At 53.0% G+C, this 22,245-nt stretch overlaps 1 protein-coding gene across 7 annotated transcripts in view; it reads left to right on the forward strand.

Moving 5' to 3' along the window:
* Tnxb (tenascin XB) overlaps window positions 1-22,245 on the forward strand; it is a 64,876-nt gene that overhangs the window by 11,045 nt on the left and 31,586 nt on the right. For 6 of the 7 annotated variants that reach the window (XM_074082503.1, XM_074082505.1, XM_074082507.1 and 3 more), the window contains 12 exons: window positions 312-2,150; window positions 2,609-2,724; window positions 7,822-7,978; window positions 8,157-8,420; window positions 9,136-9,864; window positions 11,093-11,458; window positions 12,427-12,720; window positions 14,466-14,756; window positions 15,109-15,408; window positions 17,166-17,516; window positions 17,931-18,254; window positions 21,667-21,963. In XM_074082503.1, coding sequence (XP_073938604.1) covers window positions 312-2,150; window positions 2,609-2,724; window positions 7,822-7,978; window positions 8,157-8,420; window positions 9,136-9,864; window positions 11,093-11,458; window positions 12,427-12,720; window positions 14,466-14,756; window positions 15,109-15,408; window positions 17,166-17,516; window positions 17,931-18,254; window positions 21,667-21,963 — 5,328 coding nt within the window. The remainder of the gene's footprint in view (window positions 1-311; window positions 2,151-2,608; window positions 2,725-7,821; window positions 7,979-8,156; window positions 8,421-9,135; window positions 9,865-11,092; window positions 11,459-12,426; window positions 12,721-14,465; window positions 14,757-15,108; window positions 15,409-17,165; window positions 17,517-17,930; window positions 18,255-21,666; window positions 21,964-22,245) is intronic. The other variant, XM_074082509.1, reaches the window with a different exon arrangement.

Raw genomic sequence — 22,245 nt, forward strand, 5'->3', positions numbered from 1 at the left:
GAAGAAGAGGAAAGCGGAGAGGATGGGGTGGGCATCAAAGATCTTGGTATGAATTAGAAAAGGTACCACTTCCTAGAAGTTAGGGGTGGTAGGTGCAGCCCAGGGTATAAGTTAAAGAGTAGAATTAGGCTAGATGTCAACACAAACATTTGCTAAGGTCCTGAGAGGCTACATTTATTAAGCATCTGGGAGCTCAGTGGGCCCTATGACAAGAGGCTGGCCCTGCGTGAGGGCCCTATCTATAGAAGAGCACTATGTGGGCTCAGTCCCCCACTGCAGAGACTGAGGCTAGCCTCTCCCTTCTGCTCCAGGTCAGACAGATGTGCGTAGCCTCTGCAGTCTCCATGGAGTGTTTGACCTGAACCGCTGTGCCTGTTCCTGCGAGCCGGGCTGGAGTGGACCCACCTGCTCCGACCCCACAGAGACTGGGATGCCTCCCTCCTCACCACCTTCAATCTCTGGGTCTTGTCCCGACGACTGCAATGATCAGGGTCGCTGTGTCCGAGGTCGCTGCGTGTGCTTCCCGGGCTACAGTGGCCCCAGCTGTGGCTGGCCCTCTTGCCCCGGAGATTGCCAAGGCCGCGGGCGTTGTGTGCAGGGCTTGTGCGTGTGTCGCGCGGGCTTCTCAGGCCCCGACTGCAGCCAGCGCTCCTGCCCTCGGAGCTGCAGCCAGAGAGGACGCTGCGAGGATGGTCGCTGTGTGTGCGATCCCGGCTACACTGGTGAGGACTGTGGGGTGAGGAGCTGCCCTCGTGGTTGCAGCCAGAGGGGGCGTTGTGAGAACGGACGCTGCGTGTGTAACCCAGGCTACTCTGGTGAGGACTGTGGGATGAGGAGCTGTCCCCGGGGCTGCAGCCAGAGGGGGCGTTGTGAGAACGGACGCTGCGTCTGTGACCCGGGCTACGCTGGCGAAGACTGCGGCGTGCGAAGCTGTCCCTGGGACTGTGGCGAGGGCGGCCGCTGCGTGGACGGCCGCTGCGTGTGCTGGCCAGGGTACGCGGGCGAGGACTGCAGCACGCGGACGTGCCCGCGCGACTGCCGTGGCCGCGGACGCTGCGAGGATGGAGAATGCATCTGCGACGCGGGCTACAGCGGGGACGATTGCGGCGTGCACAGCTGCCCTGGCGACTGCAACCAAAGGGGGCGCTGCGAGGACGGCCGCTGCGTGTGCTGGCCGGGGTACACCGGGCCTGACTGCAGCGCCCGCGCCTGCCCGCGCGACTGTAGAGGCCGCGGACGCTGTGAGAACGGCGTGTGTGTGTGCAACGCGGGCTACAGCGGTGAGGACTGTGGTGTGCGCAGCTGTCCAGGGGACTGTCGTGGCCGGGGTCGCTGCGAGAGTGGCCGCTGCGTGTGTTGGCCAGGGTACACGGGCCGGGACTGTGGCACGCGGGCCTGCCCTGGCGACTGTCGTGGACGTGGGCGCTGTGTAGATGGCCGCTGCGTGTGCAATTCAGGGTTCACTGGTGAGGACTGTGGGAGCCGTCGGTGCCCTGGGGACTGTCGCGGACACGGCCGCTGTGAGGATGGCGTGTGCGTGTGCGACTCAGGCTATTTGGGTGAGGACTGCAGCGCGCACAGCTGCCCCGGGGCCTGCCGAGGCCGCGGCCAGTGTGTGGACGGGCGCTGCGTGTGTGACGAAGGCTACTCGGGCGAGGACTGCAGCGTGATACGGTGTCCACACGACTGCAGCCAGCACGGCGTGTGTCAGGATGGTGTGTGCACCTGCTGGGAGGGGTATGCGGGCGAAGACTGCAGCATCCGCACCTGTCCCTCCAACTGCCACGGGCGCGGCCGCTGTGAAGATGGACGCTGCGTGTGCGACCCGGGCTACACTGGCCCCACCTGTGCCACCCGTACCTGCCCCGCTGACTGCCGGGGTCGTGGGCGCTGTGTGCAGGGAGTGTGCGTGTGCCACGCGGGCTATGGCGGTGAGGACTGTGGGCAAGAAGAACCTCCTGCCAGCGCCTGCCCTGGGGGCTGTGGGCCCCGTGAACTGTGCCGCGCAGGCCAGTGTGTGTGCGTTGAGGGTTTCCGAGGCCCTGACTGTGCCATCCAGACATGCCCTGGGGACTGTCGTGGCCGGGGAGAGTGTCGCCAAGGCAGTTGCATCTGCCAGGACGGATATGCTGGGGAGGACTGTGGGGAAGGTGAGAGGGCAGCCTTCCATATATTGGGGCAAAGAAAGAGGTTCTAAGAACAGGAGGAACTGGAACACTTGAGCCTGAGGCCTAAGGACTCAGAAATGTAGAGGAAGAGTGGAGGGAGATCACATAGCGGGTGGGAGGAGAAGGGGTCAGTCAGAAGAGCAGAACTGTGGGGGAGGCATGCCGGCAGGCAGGACGGGCATTCAGATAACAGAGGAGCAGGTTGGGGGAGGGTGGCTTTGGTTGCATTCAGGGAGATTCTGTATTCCTGGAGATGGGGAAGGAGAGGGAGACCCAGGCCCTGCTCAGGCCTCTGCCTGCTTTTCCCCACCTGCAGAGAGCAGAGGAAGCCCAGATGGGCCTATAGTATGGCCCTGAATAAAGGTGAGTTGTGATGATGGGGGTGAAGGTGGCTGCCTTGGACTAACCAGCTTTCCCTCCCTCATTTTCCTGGTTGGCAGAGGTGCCAGCCATTGAAGGCATGAGGATGCACCTCTTGGAGGAAACAACAGTTCGGACAGAGTGGACCCGTGCTCCTGGCCCAGTGGATGCCTATGAAATTCAGTTCATCCCCACGGTAAGAGGAATGCCAAGCTCTAGGAGCCCCCAGAATGGGCAGCATTCAGGGGAGGGGGGACTGGCACCTCATGCAGGAAGTTCTTCTAATCAGTGGTTGAGTCTAGGTGACTGGTTGCTGAAGCTGCTGTAAAAGCCTTCTTATCCTGCCCCACACTGGACATGAGGCCTCTACAGCATCTCCAGCAAGCATTGGTCCTGTGCAGTGGGGACACCTCTGGTGATAGTGAGCTTAGTACTTCCTGAAGCTGTTCAGTCCACTGTTGGGCACTACTGTTAGTCAGTTCTTTTTGTTGTTGCTGAATGCAAAACTGCCCTCATTCTATCATCCATCCATTGGCCCTAGATGGGCACTCCCTAGCAGTTGGTATACTTTATGCTTTCTTTATATCCTTTACTACAGGCTTTCAAGTATTTGGAGACATCAACTCCCTGGTTTCTTCAACCCTTTCCCCTAACTTGTCATTCTCTGAATTCTTCACTTTCCTGTGTCTCCTGCTTTTTGCCATGTGTTCTCCCCTCCCCCCAAATGAGGAGCAGAGAGGAGCCCACTGGCTAACTCTGAATTCACTGGCACTTTTCTCAGAGTTGTTATACAATAACTGGTAGTCACACAAACTGTCAGAATTTTGATTATATTAGTTTCCTTAAGTATCTTTTATTATAAAAATTCATGTAGACCCAGTGCAGAAAATTTAGAAAATGTAGATAAGCAAGGAAAAAAGAAGGAAGGAAGGAAGGAAGGAGGGCAATATTCAACTATACACACATTTTAGTCTAAACATAGGCTTTTGCATTTGGCTCTGACCAATGTCATCGTTTTGGTTTTGGCCAAGCTGTCTAGGCTGTTGCAATAATTTTGAGTATGTGAACTTGTTCTCCCACCTCCATGTCATCAGCATATTGCAAAGCATTCTTTCGCTGCCTCTCTCCAACTTGCTCTTAAAACACTTGGGAAGCACACTTGGGGACAAAGCCTATGACCTCTCATTAGAGACCTCCCTTTCTGCAGATTGGATTGGGATTTTAGGTTATGGTTGCTCCTCAGCTCTCATCTGACCTTCTTACAGTTCAGTTCACGTTTTCCTGCATCATTCTACAAACACCATGGGAGGTGGGCCATGTCATCCTTGTTTCTATCAGTCCAGCCAAGATTCTGAACAAACAAATGACTTCCTGGGCATAAAAGCTCAGAAAGCACTAGGACTGAAAGGATAACTCAGGGGTGTTGACTATCATTCTTGCTCCACTTTGCATCCCATCAAACCCCTACCAAGTTCCATTGCGCCTCACTCTCTGGTCAAAGCAAAGACTATTTTGTGCCACAAGCCAGATAGCTTGGGTTGTTTTATAGCTTGTTTTTTCTTCTTCTGTTAAAATTTTTTTTGTTGTAAAAATAATTTAACCATGAGACAAGAATTTGGCAACTAGAGAAAAGAAAAGTAAATAATTCTTGGCTACTTTACACTAAAATAAGCACTGCTAACATTTTAAAGTGTTTCTCCTACTCTCTTCTGTGTGTATATTATTTATATAACTTTAATCTGGAGAGGGTGGGACTTTCAAAAGGAATTTTCCTAAGAAAAATTAAAATAAACACTTGCGATAAGAGGAACTTTCAGGGCAGCGTTGTCTCTTGCGCTGAATAAATACAGATCCATTCTTGGGTGTTGTCAAGGGGTACAGCTTTCCAGCTGAAGCCCTGAGTTTCACCCCTCACTCTGAGCTGGGTGGTTCTACACTGGCCTGTGCCAGGCTTGGCACTGCTCTCAGCTCATCACCTCAGCTCCAGATATGGAACTCTGACACATTCTGAGTCCTCTGTGAGCCTGGGTGTGAAGGAAGCTCTTGCTAACTGGTTCCCAGATACCACTGTTGGATGCCCACTAGCCCATGTTTGGGCCCTCAGATCCTGCTTTGTTTATTCTTTGGCTGGCCCCTGGACTTGAGCCTTTGGTGTCAGCCAGTGCTCTCTGTCTTTCTGTTGGCATGGAGTATATTCAGTTGCTCATTGTCTTCTGACCCCTGCCGTCTTCCTGGAAGCCTGTGTCTACTTCCTTCCTTCCCTCTTTCCAGAAGCACTTCTCTCTCAAAGCTCAAACTGTTCTTCCTGGCCAAGGACACACCTAGTTATTAGAATTATTTTCAGAACACAGAAAAGGAAAGCTCCTCCTCTTCTTGCATATGTAACATTGTTACTCTGCCCAAGTAGACCTCAATATAAGCTTCATCTAGGAGCTTGTCAAAAACACAACTTGGCAGATTCCACCCCCAGATCTCCTGAATCAACAGGTCTGCTGGTGGAGCTGTTTCAAGCCCTCCAGTTGATTCTGATGACCTGAAGCCTCAGGACTGTAGCCTCTCTTCTATGAGATATAAGAAAGTGTGTGGAGACTTGAGGGAGGTGAGCCCCTGAATCAGAAAGAGGTTCAGGTATTACTTGTCTGGGTGTATTCTGCAGCCTGGAAATCATTGGGACTCAAGACTTTGCACTGTCAGAAAAGTTTTCTCTTGGGTCTAGGTCCTAATCTGAAAAGGGAGATAAGGGTGAGGAAAGCTCCAGGGAGCAGCGAAGGTGGAGTCCTCCAACTGGGGCCACAAGATTGATACTGAGAATAAAGTTAAAAACTGACCAATGGGGGTTGGGGACATGGCTCAAGTCGTAGAGCTCTTGCAAGTTTGAGGCCCTCGGTTCAAACATACAGTACTGCCAAATTTGTTTTTTAGAGTGTTAAAATCAATTCTCTGCTGGAGGCATGGCTCAGATGGTAGAGTGCCTGCCTAGCAAGTGTAAAGCCTCCTAGCTACTCAGGAGGCAGAGATCAGGAGGATTGCAGTTTGAAGCCAGACCCTGGCAAATAGTTTGCAAGACCCTATCTTGAAGAAACCCATCACAAAAAAAGGGCTGGTCTCAAGGTGTAGACCCTGAGTTCAAACCCCAGTACTGCCAAAAAAAAAAAAAAAAAAGCAAGAAGCAAGGTCCTGAGTTCAAACCCCAGAACAATTGGTGAGGGAGCCAAGTCTTACCCAAGGAACAGAGCCAGCTGCTAGCATCTACCTAAAGAGCTGTCCGCAAACTAACAAGATGGTACTAGAAGATGTGGGTTAGGCTGACTGTGGGGATTTTAGGGGACTGTTCCCAAATAGATCTCAGGAAGAACCAAAATGTGTCTTAAGAATGGTCTTGTCTAATGAAAGAATCAGATATCATCAGGGAGTACTTAAGATGTATGTGTGGGCTGGTGGAGTGGCTCAAGTGATAGAGCGCCTGCCTAGCTAGAGTGAGGCCCTGAGTTTGAACCCTAGTACCACCAAAAAAAAAAAAAAATACTCCATTAATTTTGGGCTGGCAGAATGGCTCAAGTGGTAGAGTGCGTCTACGAAGCATGAGGCCCTAAGTTTAAACTCCAGTACCACCAAAAAAAAGCCCTACTCCCCAAGGTGTGTGTGTGTGTGTGTGTGTGTGTGTGTGTGTGTGTGTGTGTGTGTGTGTGTGATGAAGAAATGGAGGAAGAGAGAGAGAGAATGGGGATGGAGTTAATGGACAGGTACATTCTGGGAAGGTCTTCCTTCACAGGTACTGAATAGAGGTCACCCCAAGGCTTCCTACATAGGTTTCTCACAGCAGGGTGAATACAAAAGGGACAGGGTCCTGTGTGCCCAGGAAAACTTTTCAACTCAGAGAACACCGGCACAGCTTTATTTCACCCTCAGCCCAGAAATCTCCACGTGGCTTTCTCATCTGGTTTTATACTTTCGTATTTACTATGTTGATTTCCCCACAGTTCTCTTGGTTTAGGAGAGTACCTTCTGAAATTTCCAATCCTAGTTGGCTGAATGGAGGTGTCCCCATCACAGCCAACATAGCTGAACAGAACAGAGAGTCCTTAGCAGTTTTCCTAGCTGGACAACCTATCTAAATGCAAGGCTATAAGAGTGCTCACAGATGTCCAGCCCTCCCACCTCTCCAGCAGCTGGCATTGTAGGAGACCCTGTCCAGAGCAGGGGCCCAGCAGATACAATCATGCTCCCTTAAATGTACACATGGAGAGGGTCTTTTGTTTTTTTCTCACAGTCCCTTCCTTTGCAGAGAGATTCGTGTTGGGGGATCTATACTTAGCTACTAGGTTATGAGCTACCTAATGGCAACAGGGACTATGTCTTATATTTTTGGTCTCTAGTACCCAGCATGTTGACAGCTACAAAATCAGCAACCAGGAAACATATTCATGGAACTTTGAACAATTAGGTCTTGTTTTAAGGGGCCTACAAGCCTACTGAAGAGACATGAAAAGTACCTAAAGGAAAACGTCATGATCCAAATCACGCAGCCAGGGGCAGGCAGCTACTGTAAGGGGGAAGTGAAACTTGCAGGGCATCCCTGATCTACCTTATTTGTTCTAAAAAGAACAAGTCTCCTTGTGTCCTAGTAGTCAGAGTTGCCAGGGGGAGCCCAGAGAGTCCTGGGCTGTGTCAGGTGGAATTTTGGCAGATGAACCAGGAGTGCCCATGAGAAAAGAAACGGGTCACACTGGCTGGGCTTAAATCCTGGCATGTTCTTGGTGTGGTGACCTTGGCAAGATAGTTATCCTTCTGGCTGGGCACTGATGGCTCACGCCTGTAATCCTAGCTACTCAGGAGGCAGAGATCATGCGGATCATGAGGATCAAGTTTCAAAGCCAGACTGGGTAAATAGTTCTGGGAGACCCTATCTCAAAAAAACACCTTCACAATAAAGGACTGGTAGAGTGGCTCAAGGTGTAGGTTCTGTACTGCCAAAAAAAAAAAAAAAAAAACAGATAGTTATCCTTCTGTGTCTGTTTCCTTATCTGTAAAATGGGACTAATAGAACCTATCTCATAGAGTTGTGAGAATTAAGTGAGTTCAGGTATGTAAAGCGCCTAGATCAGTGGCCAGCATGGAGTAAGCTCTAGGTGTCTTTGCTGTTTCTTCTCATGCTCCCCAACTAGTATAGGACCAATTTTCACACAGTTCCATGTTGACACTGTTTGGAATTGTTAAAGAAGAGATAGAGGGGATTGAGCAGCAGGCATGAGAGTGCCTGCCAGCCCCTGATTCACCTGGTACTCTCTCATAGACAGAGGGAGTAAGCCCCCCGTTCACAGCTCGAGTGCCCAGCTCTGCCTCAGCCTATGATCAAAGAGGATTGGCCCCGGGTCAGGATTACCAGGTCACTGTCCGTGCCCTTCGAGGGACCAGCTGGGGTCCTCCCGCTTCTAAGACCATCACCACCAGTGAGAGCTGGGGCTGTGGGGGAGGGTCCCTGGGTAGAGACCTGGGTTTGAGAGGGGTAGTTGAGACTCTGTCTCTGAGAAGCAGAGGGGAGGGCTGCACAGGGGCTAGTCTGTTGGAGGGAAAGCTGATGGCCGAAGAACTAGATGCCAACCTGAGCCTCCTCTCTAACCTGGCTAGTGATCGATGGTCCGCAGGACCTCCGCGTGGTAGCTGTGACACCCACCACCCTGGAGCTCAGCTGGCTCCGCCCACAGGCTGAGGTTGACCGATTTGTGGTGTCCTACGTCAGTGCTGGCAACCAGAGGGTGCGGTTGGAAGTTCCCCCAGAGGCAGACGGGACGCTGCTGACTGACCTGATGCCAGGCGTGGAATATGTGGTGACTGTCACAGCAGAGAGAGGCCGGGCAGTCAGTTACCCGGCTTCCATCAGGGCCAATACAGGTATGGCTGTCCTTCCTTAGAAGGGCCCTGGTTGGGGGTCCTCTCCTCAAGTGTCCAGTTCTAAGGCTCATAGGCTCCTCTGAACACATTTGGCCTGGTGTGTGGCTATCTCAAAGCACCTGCTGGAGCCTTGCTCTGTTCTGAGGGCTCTGAGGAGACAGAGACATAGCCTTCAGGTACTTGGACCTACAGGAAGGCTACAGGATAGACTATGGAAGGAATTGCCCCAGCACTAGAAGCAGTAAATAGGAGCTGCTGTGGATCCACCCAGATGAGAGGGCTGTTTTTAACCTAACTTAGGTACAGAGATCAACAGTTCTGTTAACATTAGAATTGGGTTTGAGAGGAGTTGGGTCTCACAGCAGTAATTTTCCACTAACCCTCAAGGTTTCTTAACAGATGCCCGGATCTTTCTCTTTTCCTGTGACAGGGGGACGCCCACTTCGCTATAGCTCACATCCCTTTTACCCACGCTCCTTCTCTCCATCAGATGCCGGCCTGCTGGCTTCTCTCTTCTTTCTAGGGCACCAACAGTGATGGGCTTGGAGGGGGGAGGGGATGGTCTGATGAATTGCTCTGGCTCTCTTTCCAGGTGGGGCTGGGGCACAGAAGCCTCTGGTGGGAGGGGTGCGGGAGGAGCCGCGGTGGCAAGGAGTGCAGGGCGGGGGGAGCTGCCACTGACCTGCTCTCCCCTCCCCTTTTTCGCCCCCGGCAGCACCAGGCCACTACAATTATCCGGAGGTGCGCCCCCCAGCCCCACCCCCCCAGCCCCGTCCCCGGCCTGCCCCGGATGCTCCGCCTCCGCGGCCCCCTCGGCCCTCGAGGCCAGCAGAGGAGGGCGAGGAGGAGTCGCACCCCCGGCCCGGCCCACCTCTGCCCCCTCGGCGGCCGTGGGGCAACCTGACTGCCGAACTGGGCCGCTTCCACGGCACGGTGCAGGACCTGGAGCGCCACCTGCGAGCTCGCAGCTACCCACTGCGGGCCAACCAGACCTACACGTCCGTGGCGCGCCAAATCCACGAATTCCTGAAGCGGCATCGGACCGCAGGCTCCCCGGCAACTCCGCCCCGTCGCCCCTACCCCACCGCCAGCCCCTCCCCGGGCAACAAGAAGCGGGACTCCAGCCAGGGCAACTATGGCCCTTCGCCCGAAGGCGTCAACGTGGTGGCTGTGCCCCGTCATCCCAAGCCTGAGGTCCTGGGCAGTTCTTCCGATGGCGCGCTACTCGTGTCTCTCGATGGGCTCCGCGGCCAGTTCGAGCGCGTGGTGCTGCGCTGGCGTCCCCAGCCACCCGCCGAGGGGCCCGGCGGGGAGCTGACTGTGCCCGGCACCACGCGCACCGTCAGCCTACCTGACCTCAGGCCCGGCACCACCTACCACGTGGAGGTCCACGGGGTGCGGGCGGGGCAGGCCTCCAAGTCCTACGCCTTCATCACCACCACAGGTAGCGTGGGTTGGGGCGGCGCGACCACCCATCCCCTGTCGAGCGAGCGTCACCTGCCTTTGGAGGCTGCAGCCATGAGTTTCCTCCCACTGCCTCACTGCTGCGCAGACTGCCACCCCCACCACACCCTTCTACCTTCAGGCCCTGCCTGCCTCAGGCTGAGGATACCGCATAGCATAGAACACCCTCAAGGGTCCCTGGAAGACACCCCTCTCCGGAGCCCCGGCATCATCCTGTGAATACCCAAAGTTGGGGAAACCTGGCCTTTGGGATTCTCTGGTTTACACGCGGTTCCTGCCTGAACTCCTTGGCCAGCATTGCTGTTCCAGGCAATGGAAAGAGCACTGGAGTCGGTGGGGTTGGGTCCTGCAAAGATTCACCCTGCAGTTTGAGGGGTGGGGTTGAGACCAGCAAATCCTACTCTGACTCACTGTGGTGAGGGTGGCTAAAGGCTGGGCTGTGGTTATTTCCCACGATTTGGCCTTGACCCTGAAGGGACACAATGAAACTGCTTAGGGGTGGTAGCATGTGTAGTGAGGGGTAAAACCACTGCTTCTTTTTTTTTGAACTCAGGAACTCATGATTCCTAGGCAGGTGCTCTACCACTTGAGCCGCTTCACCAGCAACAAAACCACTGCTTCTTGAGCTGTTTTTTCAGACCTGGCTCACTTCCTAACTGGTCTCTCCCACAGGAACCGTGTCCAGGCCTGGGGAAAGGGTGCTCTGAGTCTGTGGGCTGGGGTAAACCTCTTCTTCCATAGGGCGGAGAAGCTACCTGACCTGGATGTACACCCCTCACACCCTTTCTTTCCTCTCTTCTACTGCCCACTGTCCTCTTGCACTCTCCCTCCCTAACACCACTGTCCTCTCCTTTCTTCCAGGCTTCTCACTGCAACACTAATGGAAGGCGGACCACCACCCAGTTGGGGATACTGATGGGGAGGGACATGGAAGTCTCTAGGGGTTGTAGGTCATGGAAGCCTTGAGAGGAAGGGATGACAGGGTTTATTTATCTTATTGCCTGCTTTAAGCACAGGCCCATCTGCTCAGGAACGGGTTGGGGGGGGGTTGGGGAAGTTGGGAGGATAGACAGACCAGGAGGTGGTGGAACCAAGAACAGAAAAGGGGAGCCTCAGAGGCTGATGGGCAGACCTGGGAGCTGGAGATTTCTTTCTGGCTCTCATACTTCACTCTCCTGTTTTTCTCTCTTTGCCTTCCCTCTTCCCAGGGTCCTCACCCTCTGGCCTGGAGGCCACTGATGAGCCTCCTCCCTCAGGCCCCTCAACGACCCAAGGGGCAGAGGCCCCTATTGTGCTTCAGCGCCCTCAGGAACTGGGAGAGTTGAGGGTGCTGGGCAGAGACGAGGCAGGGCGTCTCCGTGTGGCCTGGACTGCACAGCCCGACACCTTTGCCCACTTCCAGCTGCACCTGCAGGTGCCTGAGTGGCCAGGGGCACATGAAGAACTGCTGCCAGGAGATGTCCGCCAGGCTCTGGTGCCCCCACCTCCTCCTGGAGCTTCCTACACTCTGTTACTTCATGGGGTTCCCCCTGGGGGCAATCCCTCTGTTCCTATCACCTACCAAGGCATTATGGGTACATCCTGGACTCTTCTTTAACCAATGCCCTAAGATTGGAGGAGGGAGCTGGGATCATTGGATTTCAGAGATGTGGTTGGGTTTAATAGGCAGGGCTGATGTTTGGGGCTGGAAGATAGGAAAAAACAAAGAAGAAGATTTGTCAGTTCAGATGGAAGGAACCTTAGAACAATGAGGTGGGTGGGTAGTGAGGAGGAGAAAGTCAGAGGATGGGACAGGGATCCAAGGAGAGTTACTGTAGACCTTGGCTTACCACCTGTTGCTTTCCTTGCCTTGTGTCTCTCCTCCACTTCCAGGCTGGAGCTCCCACTTCCTATCCTGCCCCATAGATTTCTCACGGTGGGCTTGGGGAGGCCTTTAGCCCTGAGGATACTGGCCCTCAGCCCCTAATACCTCCTTCATGGGAGTCTGTCTTCCAGAGACAGACCCTATGATCCTCAGTCAGTTTTTGCTAAAGATGGAGGCTCCTTTGATTGAGAGGCTCCACTGTCACCAGTACTTCAGAGATGGGTGACATTTGCAGGATCAGTGGAAGGACATGGCCTAGGATACTTCACTCTCACATTCCCCTTGGTCCTCTCTATGGGACCAGAGAGACGACTACCCCAATTCTAGCATAAGCTGACCACTGAGAGAAAGGGGAGAAAGAGAGCTGCTCAGGTGGGTGGAGGAGTCTTCAGATTTTTCTGAAGCAGCAGCAGGGAGGTTAGAAATTCTTGGGCAGTACCATAGGGAACCTGAAACTCTTCCCAAAATTCTGGTGTAGAGAGCAACTAAGACCTTTTGAGGAGTGGAGAAATTGTCAAAAGAGAGGGAACAGAGGCTAAGGGGGAAATGCAGTTTCCTAGGAAGGTTGGTCAGAGAGGACTGAGGATACGGATATGGAGGTGTTCAGAAGAGGGAAGGGGATAGGGAACAAGGGAATGGTTGACTTCACTATGCTTTGCTTTTGCACTTAAATCCCAGACAAGGATGAGGAGAAGCCTAGGAAGTTCCCAGGCCCTCCACGCCTAGGTGAGCTGACAGTGATGGGCATGACCTCTGACTCTCTGCTCCTGCACTGGACGGTTCCTGAGGGGGAGTTTGACTCCTTCCTGATCCAGTACAAGGATAAGGATGGGCCCCAAGTGATACCTGTGGAGGGGCCCCAGCGCTCGACTCCCATCACATCCTTGGAAACAGGCCGCAAGTACAAGTTTGTCCTGTATGGACTCACTGGCAAGAAGAGGCATGGCCCCTTGGTGGCTGAAGCCAAGATCCGTGAGTAACAGCGGGCACCTCCCATCTCTGCCCTATGCACAATCCTAAAGGAGGTTGGATCAGTGCTTTAAGGTCCAGGAAGGCTGACTGGACCATGGTGCTGCACTGAATCCTGAAGGGAAACAGTGTGGGCAGGCAGAGATGATGAGGAGGGCAGTATAGGCAAAGGGGGTAGCCCTGGGAGAATCCATGTCACTGTTTCATCCAGCTAGAGAGTGGGGTGTGTGGGGAGCTAAAGGACTGGTCTTTGGCTGCACATGCGAGCTGAGGGGCTTGGACCTCATTTGAAAGCCCTGAGGGGTTTTAAGTGGGAGAGTGACATGATTAGATATTTATCTTACAGATAGCACTGGCAAGACAGTGGTATGGTTGAGATGGTGCTATGGGGCTGGGTGAGGGATGGAAAGTGAGGAAGCCCAGGCCCTGGTTCCTGTAGCAGTCCTGCCCCCTAGGTGGGAGCAGCAGTGGAGAGCCACAAAGTGTGGGACACTTAGTTAAACACCTTTTAAGCATGCATTGAGTCACACGAGTTCCAGATGTTCTAAGGGAGTAAGATCCCACTTACTCCTTTAAGCAACCCTGTGAAGGATGCCTACTTCATGGGTGAGGAGAATTGAGGTACAGAGAAATTGCCCCGCAGAAGTGGTGGTGCCTCAGAGTTATGCTGCCACCCCAATGGATGTGGAGAGCAGAGAGATGGCCTGGAAAAGAGTGTGGGGGTTGTCTGTGCTGGTGGACAGGCTGAGGGTGTGAGGGGAGAAGAGATGGGGCCCCTAGATGCCTGGGGACAGCTAACAGAAGCAGGAGCAGAGGAAGAAGAGCCCACAGGGCAGCCTGAGGTGACTAGCACCTGGGAGAAAGGTGGTGTCCTGGACACTATGGAGGAGGGTGTGGCCAGTGGTATCATCTGAGTCCAGAAGAGTGATTCAAAGACTAGCAGTGTCCACAGGATTTAGCAATGGCCAGGTCACTGCTGGCCCATGAGAGCTGCCTAGTGGAAGTTGGAGCTGTGTTGGGGGAGGGGGGATCATGGCAGTGAGGACATGACTACAACTCATGCAGACGTTGCCTTCTGTTGTTTTGTTTTGTTTTGCTAGTACTGGGATTAATCTCAGGGCCTCATGTTTGCTAGGCAGGTGTTCTACTACTTGAGCCATTTCACCAGCAGACGTTGCTTTCTGGAATCGGGGCTAGACACAGAGAGCAAAGAGGGAAGATGGAGGGAGATGGTGGGGCTGGGGACAGGAGCATGTTTGGGAGTGAGGGACATAGGGTGGGGAGTGACAGGTGGGTGAGTGTGCTGAGGAAGATGACCCTGGGCACAGCAGTGGAAGGCTCTCCTACACTGACACACCCCAAAATCTGTACTCCTCTCTTGGTGGAGAATCGAGGTAGAAGTTAGACTTTGAAGCAGTGGAAGTTGCACCAGGGCAAGTTCTGGGTTATGGAGATGTGGAAAGGCCTGGCTGAACTCCCCCTCTTTCTGAGCCCCCTCCCCCTTGGTTGTGAATAGAGTTTATACCACACTACAGTGTTTTTGTACCAGTTAGAAAAAGGAACTCCTTCTTGTAGGTGAGCCAGGCTCCTCGGCAGGGCACATAGCTTGGCAAGCAGAGCACAGGCTGGATTTCAGTCCCTCTGTCCTCCCTCAGTCATGCACCTTTGTGCAGTGAGCAGCCTGCACAACCTTATATAGCATTCCTATATGGAAGATGACCTCCCATCTCTCTACCTCCTTTCCCTAGTGCCGCAGAGTGACCCCAGCCCAGGAACCCCACCCCGCCTGGGAAAGCTGTGGGTGACAGACCCTACCCCAGACTCTCTGCACCTCTCTTGGACTGTCCCTGAGGGCCAGTTCGACTCCTTCATGGTCCAATTCAGGGACAGGAATGGACGGCCACAGGTAGTACCTGTGGAAGGGCCTGAGCGCTCAGTCATTGTCTCCCCGCTGGACCCTAACCACAAGTACAGATTCACTCTGTTTGGGATTGCCAACAAGAAGCGATATGGCCCCCTCACAGCCGATGGCACTACTGGTGAGTGACTGACACCTAATCCCCCACGTGACCTGTTCCTGCCCTCTGTACCCTTACCCTCAGCCAGGAACCAGCTGGGGCCTTCCAGCAAGATGGCTGATTCCAGCATCCTGGCTCCACTCCCAGACTGAGGGGCAGCCAGCCTCCCCCACACTGCTGGGCCCTTTCCATCCTATTCAGCATTTCCCCAAGGCCCAGAAGGTGTGTCATACTTTGGCTGTGCCAGACTTCACAGGAGTTAGCACTCACACTAATAGAGTAGTGACCTCCCCCCGCCCGACCCAGGTCCAAACCCCAAGCCTCCATCCCAGGCTGCCATTTCGACACCTGACTGAATCCCCTTGTTTCCCAGAGAAAGAAAATGAGCCCCCTCACCCCGAGACCTCTGACCAGTCAATCCTTGGGGAGCTGATGGTGACTGATATAACCCCGGATTCCCTGCACCTGTCCTGGACTGTGACCCAGGGCCCCTTCGACTCCTTCACGGTCCAGTACAAGGATGCGCAGGGGCAGCCTCAGGCAGTGCCCATCAGCGGGGATGAGAATGAAGTCACTGTCCCTGGCCTGGAGTCCAACCGGAAGTATAAGATGAACCTCTTTGGGCTTCGTGGCAAGCAGCGTGTGGGGCCCGTGTCTGTGGTGGCCAAGACGGGTGAGTCAGAGCCCACAGGCCTTCCTCCCCTGCTGGCCCTAATCCTCTGAGAAGGACTCACTCAGCCTCCACCTTCTCTTTCTCAGCTCCACTTCTGCCAAAGCTTCTGCCTGTTCCCTCCCCCACTGCTCTCCTGTCCTTTACATCCCATGCCCAGCATCCAGCTGCTAATTTCCTTCTTGGCCCTGCCTCCTCACATCTGAGAGCAGGTCCCATTCTTCTCCATTCTAAGAATCCGACTCACTCTTCTACCCCAGGTGCCCTTCCCACAGAAGTCTTTCCCTTCAGTAACTGTCCTCACCCCACAGTTTATACTGGCCTCCATCCTGCCTGGTCGGGCCCTGATCATTCTGGGCTTCTGTCACTCCTTGCATCCTAACCACATTGCTGCTCTGTTCAGAGGTGACAAATCCAGGGGACAGGGTACCATGTTGCCCTAGCCTATTCTCGAGTGGAGAAGACTCCTCCTGGCCCTGACTACTAGCCAGCTTGGAGCCACACAAAGAGCTGTATCACCAGCCTGTTCCTCCATGTCCCCAGCCATTCCCTGTTGGTGCCATGTCTTCAGCTGGAGAAGCCTTGCCAAGAGGCAGTGTGCCATAGTGGTGGGGAGCATGGACTCTGGAGGCAACTGCCTGGCTCTTAGTGCCCGCTTTGCAGCCTACAGTCCATGGGACCTTGTGCAAGTCACTTCACCTCTCTGTGCACCAGTGTCCCTTCTGTCAAATGAGGGTAGTAATGGTGACCACTACACAGAGCTATTAGAAAACTGAGTTCAAGCTGGCATAATGGCACAAACCTATAATCCTAGCACTCAGGAGGCTGAGGCAGGAGGATTATGTTTGAGACCAGCTTGGGCTACATAAGGAGACCCCCGCTTCTCAAAAGAAAAAAAAAGTTCATGTACATTTAGCACCTGGAGTAGCCCATGGCACAACAGGACTGCTGCTGAAGAGTGGTCACCCTCTCTCCCTGCTCTTGATTCCCTGGTAACCTGTTTTGATCCTCATCTCCCTCTCCTTCCCATCCTTACTGGGTTCTCATTCTTGCCTGCTCCATCCTCAATCTCTTGTCCCCAACAGTCCCACAGGCCAAGGAGGGGGTCACAGAAGGGCTGGCTTCCTTTGGGCAACAGTCCCCTCACACCCATGGAGCCCTGTAGAGACCTAACTGCAGGAGACATTTAGGGGCCCATGAGAGTGTGATTTGAGAACCAGCCTGTGGGCCCTCCTGAGCTTCCACCCATCTGAATTTTTCTCCACTCTCGACTGGAGCCCTGCCTTAGCAACTCATCCCTTAGAGTTCCAGGAGAAGGAGAGGCAAACTGCCCAAGAGGCCTCAGCAGGTACTGATGCCATGATTTTGACCTAGTAAAAGGGTGGAGCCACCAGAGCACCCTGGAAGGGGCACAAGGTGGGAAGAAACCTTCCCAACCCTGGCTTTTCTGAGGTTAGTGCTGTCAATGACAGTATGGAAGAATCTTTAGAGATATCCTCTTTTCCGATCTCGCCTTCCTCAGCCATGAGAGGAAACCCCACAGAACTACAGTGCACTCCTTCCAGCAGATAGGATGGGTGGGGGCTGCTTAGTCCTCTCTATCTACAAGTGACTGTGAATGGTCAATAACAAAGGCCACATGAGTCCTTGAGACTTCTGCCTGAGAAGTGTATCTGCTGGATGTATCTTATTGTTCCCATTGATGACACCAGCAAAGGAAGTCACCCTTAACACCTGCATGTCTCAATCTCTTCTCCCAGCTCCACCAGACATTCTGGAAGAGACACCCAGTCCCACAGAGGTGGTAGAGACCCCTAGTCTCACAGAACTCAGCACGGAACCCCCCAAGGAGCCACGCCTGGGGGAACTGACAGTGACAGATGCCACCCCCAACTCTCTAAGCCTCACCTGGACTGTCCCTGAGGGACAGTTTGACCACTTCCTGATCCAGTACAGGAATGGGGACGGACAGCCCAAGGTGGTGAGGGTGCCAGGGTATGAGGATGAAGTCACCATTTCGGGCCTGGAGCCAGAACACAAGTACAAGATGAACCTGTATGGTTTCCACAATGGCCAGCGCATGGGCCCTGTGTCTGCCATTGGGGTGACAGGTGAGTGGACAGTTGGAATCCCAGGGAGGGACTCACTGGAAGGTGGACCCTTTTGCTCTTTTGTGATGAGTGAGCAAGCAGTGGTGGCCAGGGATTGCCCAGCACCTACAAGCTTGTGGCTGGGGCTGTGTTCCCTGTATGCTTTCCCCTGGTGTTCACTTAATACGTCCCCCTTGGCATGAAAGAACCACTGGGGCCTTTGCTATGCTGTTGGCTGTCTGGGTTTCCCCCAGCTGATTTAAGGGCTTGGGGAGGTTTGTCAGCTGTCAGCCAAGCAGGACAACTGGCCCCCAAAGGTGGGCTTCTCCAAACTGACCTCAGAACCCCCATGGCCATGGCTTCTCCATCCCTCTCCTCAAGATCCAAGTACATCTGCTGGGACCCCTGCCTCATCTCTCTGTCTTCTTTACTCAGCTGCAGAAGAGGAGACTCCCAGCCTCACAGAACCCAGCACAGAGGCCCCGGAGACCTCCAACAAGCCACTCCTGGGCGAGCTGATAGTGACAGGATCCTCCCCAGACTCCCTGAGCCTCTCCTGGACTGTCCCCCAGGGCCACTTTGACTCCTTCACTGTCCAGTACAAGGACAAGGATGGGCGGCCCCAGGTGGTCCGTGTCAGGGGTGAGGAGAGGGAGGTCACTGTGGGGAACCTGGAGCCTCGGCACAAGTACAAGATGCACCTGTATGGGATCCATGAGGGGCAGCGAGTGGGTCCCGTGTCCACCGTGGGAATGACTGGTGAGTGTGGCCTGGGGTCTGGTTCAATTCCCTCTCACTGCTGACTCCCACCTTCCCTGTTTCCAGTTGCCCTCTTGTGCAGTGCAGCCATGGGCCTTCGCCTGCTCAAAAATACTTAGAAAGAACAGGTCACTGGGGGCTGGGGCTGTAACAAACCTCTTGACCTTGTGCCAGTTTTAAATTCTGTATGCCTTTGTGTCCTTGTCTATAAAATGAGGGTAACACCTACCTCACAGAAATGATTTGAGGATTAAGTGAGTTAACAACATAAAGCATTAAGAATGGCCTATTATAGTTACCGTTACTCTGGGTCTGCTTTGTCCCATTTTGTTTGTTTAGCTGCTTAGTTGGCCAGAACGCACACCAAACATTGGCCTCTTTAGCGGTGCAGTTCAAAGCTTGATTTAACAGTCATCCAGAAAGTGACTTCAGGGTAAAAAAGAATATCCCTTCTGCTCCCTCCTTTGGGCCAGTTAAAGGGCCACCACCTTGGCCACCAAGTGGACCCTGCCTGGGCACCTCCTCTCCAGAGCCTTAGTCTAAGAGGTTGAATGGGCAGCAGTACCTTAGGGGCCTTCCTGCTGACCTGCTCATCTTGGTCACTGTAAGAGATAGTTCTTTTTCCCTTTGTTCACTGAAACAAAGGCATGTCTTTTTCAAAAGCAACTTTTACTATAAGGGAAAAGATTAAAAAACAGAAAGGTAGAGAAACAGACCAGTTTCTAAAATGTGGTTTCTGTACTTCCACAAAGCTCAACTTCATACTGATTTGGTTGACTTAGTTTCTAGAGCCTTCCACTTCCAGCTTCTTTTCTTTGCTTCAGTCAGCACTGAGAAGAAGGTAAAGGGAATGCTACTTTTAATTCTCCTCATTGTGGCCTGAGGTAGTAGAGTAGAGGCTCATGCCAGGTTTAGAACAGTCTACCAAGGTCTGTCCTTCTGTTCCAGGCAGCTACACCGGGCTCTGTGTAGCCCTGTCTCTGGTCCCCAGCTAAGGATGGGCTCTGTCAGACACTGAAGTGGCACAATGGGGAAAAATTGGGTTTTAGAATCTGCCAAACTGAGTTCTGTTCCTGGCTTCCCCTATTCTTAAGCTGTGATCATGAAAACGTTACCTGCTCTTGGAATCTCAGCTTCCTCATCTTTAAGATGAAGCACATGCCACCCACCTTTCATAGGATGCATAGTGGTGTTGGAATGTGCCTCGCGTGTTCTCAGCTCACCTGACTTTTGCTCAGACCCTCCTGTAGAGAGATCACTGTGCTGTGGTGCTAGATACTTTGCAACATGTATTTTATGTGTCCTAGGTAAAATGGAAGTAGCCCTTTAAGGAAGGAACAAGCCTAAATGTTCATTGTCAAGGTAGCAAGGTGCTGGAGTACTGAAGCCTGCTGAGTGGATAACTGCCCACAGCACTTGCTGTTCTGTTGTCAGGAGAAGGAACACATGCAGCTAATTAGCAATGCTGTTAAACTGGAAAGGGACTATCCCAATGCAGTATGGGGACTGTCATGCTCATGAATAGTTACAATCTCACCTTTTCCACTTAAACCAAACGACCAACAATCAGGCTTGCTGATGAGAGCAGTTTCTCTCCTTCCTGGAAAGAAGTACAGAAAGGCCAAAAGGGAGCAGGAAATGGGTAGGTAGGAACTAATAAAGTTAGGAGGCAAATGAAATAAAAGGAAATGCCAGGCCTGGTAATTGTACATAGTAGATGTTTAGTACAGGTGGTCACTGTGGTCCCTGCCCTTCCCACCCAGACTCATTTTGGTATGTCTGAGGCCTGGTCACCAGCTCATTTTAGGCAGGTTTTACCTGTCTGGAGTCTAGTCTCACTCTTCCACAGAAGTCAGAAAAACAAGATCTTGGGAGCTCCAGCCACTCCCTCTGCAATTGTGCCCCTAGGACCACCTTCCAGTTTGGTCACATCCCTCTCTCTGGGGGGAGCATGGCCCAGAAGGTCCTTGCTCAGCCTTCCTGGCCAGACCTGCAAACCGCTCATGTTTTGTTTTGTTTTGTTTTGGCAGTACTGAGGTTTGAGCTTGCTAGGAGGGACCTCTACCATTTGAGTCATGCCCTCAGCCCCAGACCTTATTTTCTGTCTCACAATGCTCTCTTTTTTTTTTTTTTTTTTTTTTTTTTGCAAGGAGTGGTATTGGGGTTTGAATTCAGGGCCTTTCACTTGCTAAGCAGGTACTTTACCACTTGAGCCACGCCCGAGCCCTTGTTTTTGTTTTTTGAGAAAGGATCTCCATTTGTAGCTCAAGCTGGCCTAAAAGTTGAAAGCCTTCTGCCTCAGCATCCTGAATGGTGGAATAATGGGCATGACCCACCACACCTAGCTTCCACTTGTGTATTTAACAAACATTCTGAGAATCCACTGTGTGCCAGACACTGGGACACAGCAGTGAATGATGCAAAGCTCCTGTCTGTGGAGCTCACATTCTTCATAGGCAGGCAAAAAGTTATGTAATGGGGACATGAGCTGTGGAGGAAAGCAAAGACCAGTAGGTGAGATGGTGAGGGACTAGTTCGGAACACAGTGTCTGAGGAAAGACCTGAAGAAGGTGAGAAGAAAGCCATATAGGTCTTTGGGGGAAGAGTGTCCCAGGCAGAGGGAGGAGCAAATACAGACCCTGCAATGGAAAGGGACACTGAGTATCTGAGACAGTGGGAATGCAGCATGGTTTGGAGTGGAGTGGGAGGAGGGCAGGTAGCAGAGGACTTGGCTTTTGCTTTGGGTGAGAAGGGAGCCACTTTGGGGAGAGGTTCTGAGTAATGTGGTAATAGGACCCCTCTGGCTTCAGATCCAGCACATCAAAGGTGATGAGGGCTGAAGAAAGGTTACAGGGAGACTGATGACCAAGTAAGAGTTCGTGGAGCTTGGAGACAACAGTGGTGGGGTGGGGATGAGAGGCCAGATTCCAAGGATGTGACTGTGACAACAGGACTGACCCATAGGGCCATGTGGGATGTAAGAAGGGATCCAGGGATGACTCCAAGGATTTCGACCTGAGTAGCTGAAGAATGAGGCTATAATTTTACTGAGGTGGAGGTGCTGCCAGGAAGCTCAGGAACTCAGTTTTGGACTTGAGTTTGAGATACCAGTTAGGAATCTAAGGAAGATGTTGAGAAAACATGAATCTGGAAGTCACAGAGAGATCTGTCGGGGTATAAATCTAGAATCACTAACATATAGATGGAATTTCAGCCACTTTCTGGTTCCCCCAGCAAGCACAGCCTCACACCTGTCAGGGACTTGGTGAAGAATGGCCAAATAGATATTGACTGATCAATGTAATTTTACATCAAAACCACTCCATGGGTGTATAAATCAGCAGATAATTACTACCAAGGGAAAAGAGGCCCTTTTCTAACAATCTCATACCATATCTGTCCCTGCAATCAGAAGAAGAGAGCCCTCCAGCCACCGAGCCCCCACTGGAGCCACGCCTGGGGGAGCTGACAGTGAGGGGTGTGACTCCCAGTTCCGTGAGCCTCTCATGGACGGTCCCTGAGGGCGAATTTGACTCCTTCATGGTTCAGTACATGGACAGGGATGGACAGCCCCAGGAGGTGCCTGTGGCTGCAGATCAGCTTGAAGTCACTGTTTCCAACCTGGAGCCTGCAAGAAAATACAAGATGAACTTCTACGGGTTACATGGCGGGAAGCATGTGGGCCCCCTCTCTGTGGTAGCCATGACTGGTAAGTGAGTGGCAAGGCAGCCTCCATCTCTGGTTACCCAGATTGCCTTCCGAAGACCCTTCTTCCAGCCCTGCCTGGGCACCACCAGCCTTCACGGAGGAGCTAGACCCCTCAGGACCTCCTCAGTGACCCTGCAGGTCCCTTCCCAGACTCACAAACATCTTAGTCTGTTTCCAACTCCTTGGCTTCTGCCCAGGGCTGGAATGTTCCCACTCTCCAGTGACTTCCCTATCTCTACCCCCTCACTCACATGGAAAGTCAACCTTCCATTTGTCCTAAATC

This window comes from Castor canadensis, chromosome 8 (assembly GCF_047511655.1).
Source record: "Castor canadensis chromosome 8, mCasCan1.hap1v2, whole genome shotgun sequence".
Lineage (NCBI taxonomy): Eukaryota > Metazoa > Chordata > Mammalia > Rodentia > Castoridae > Castor > Castor canadensis.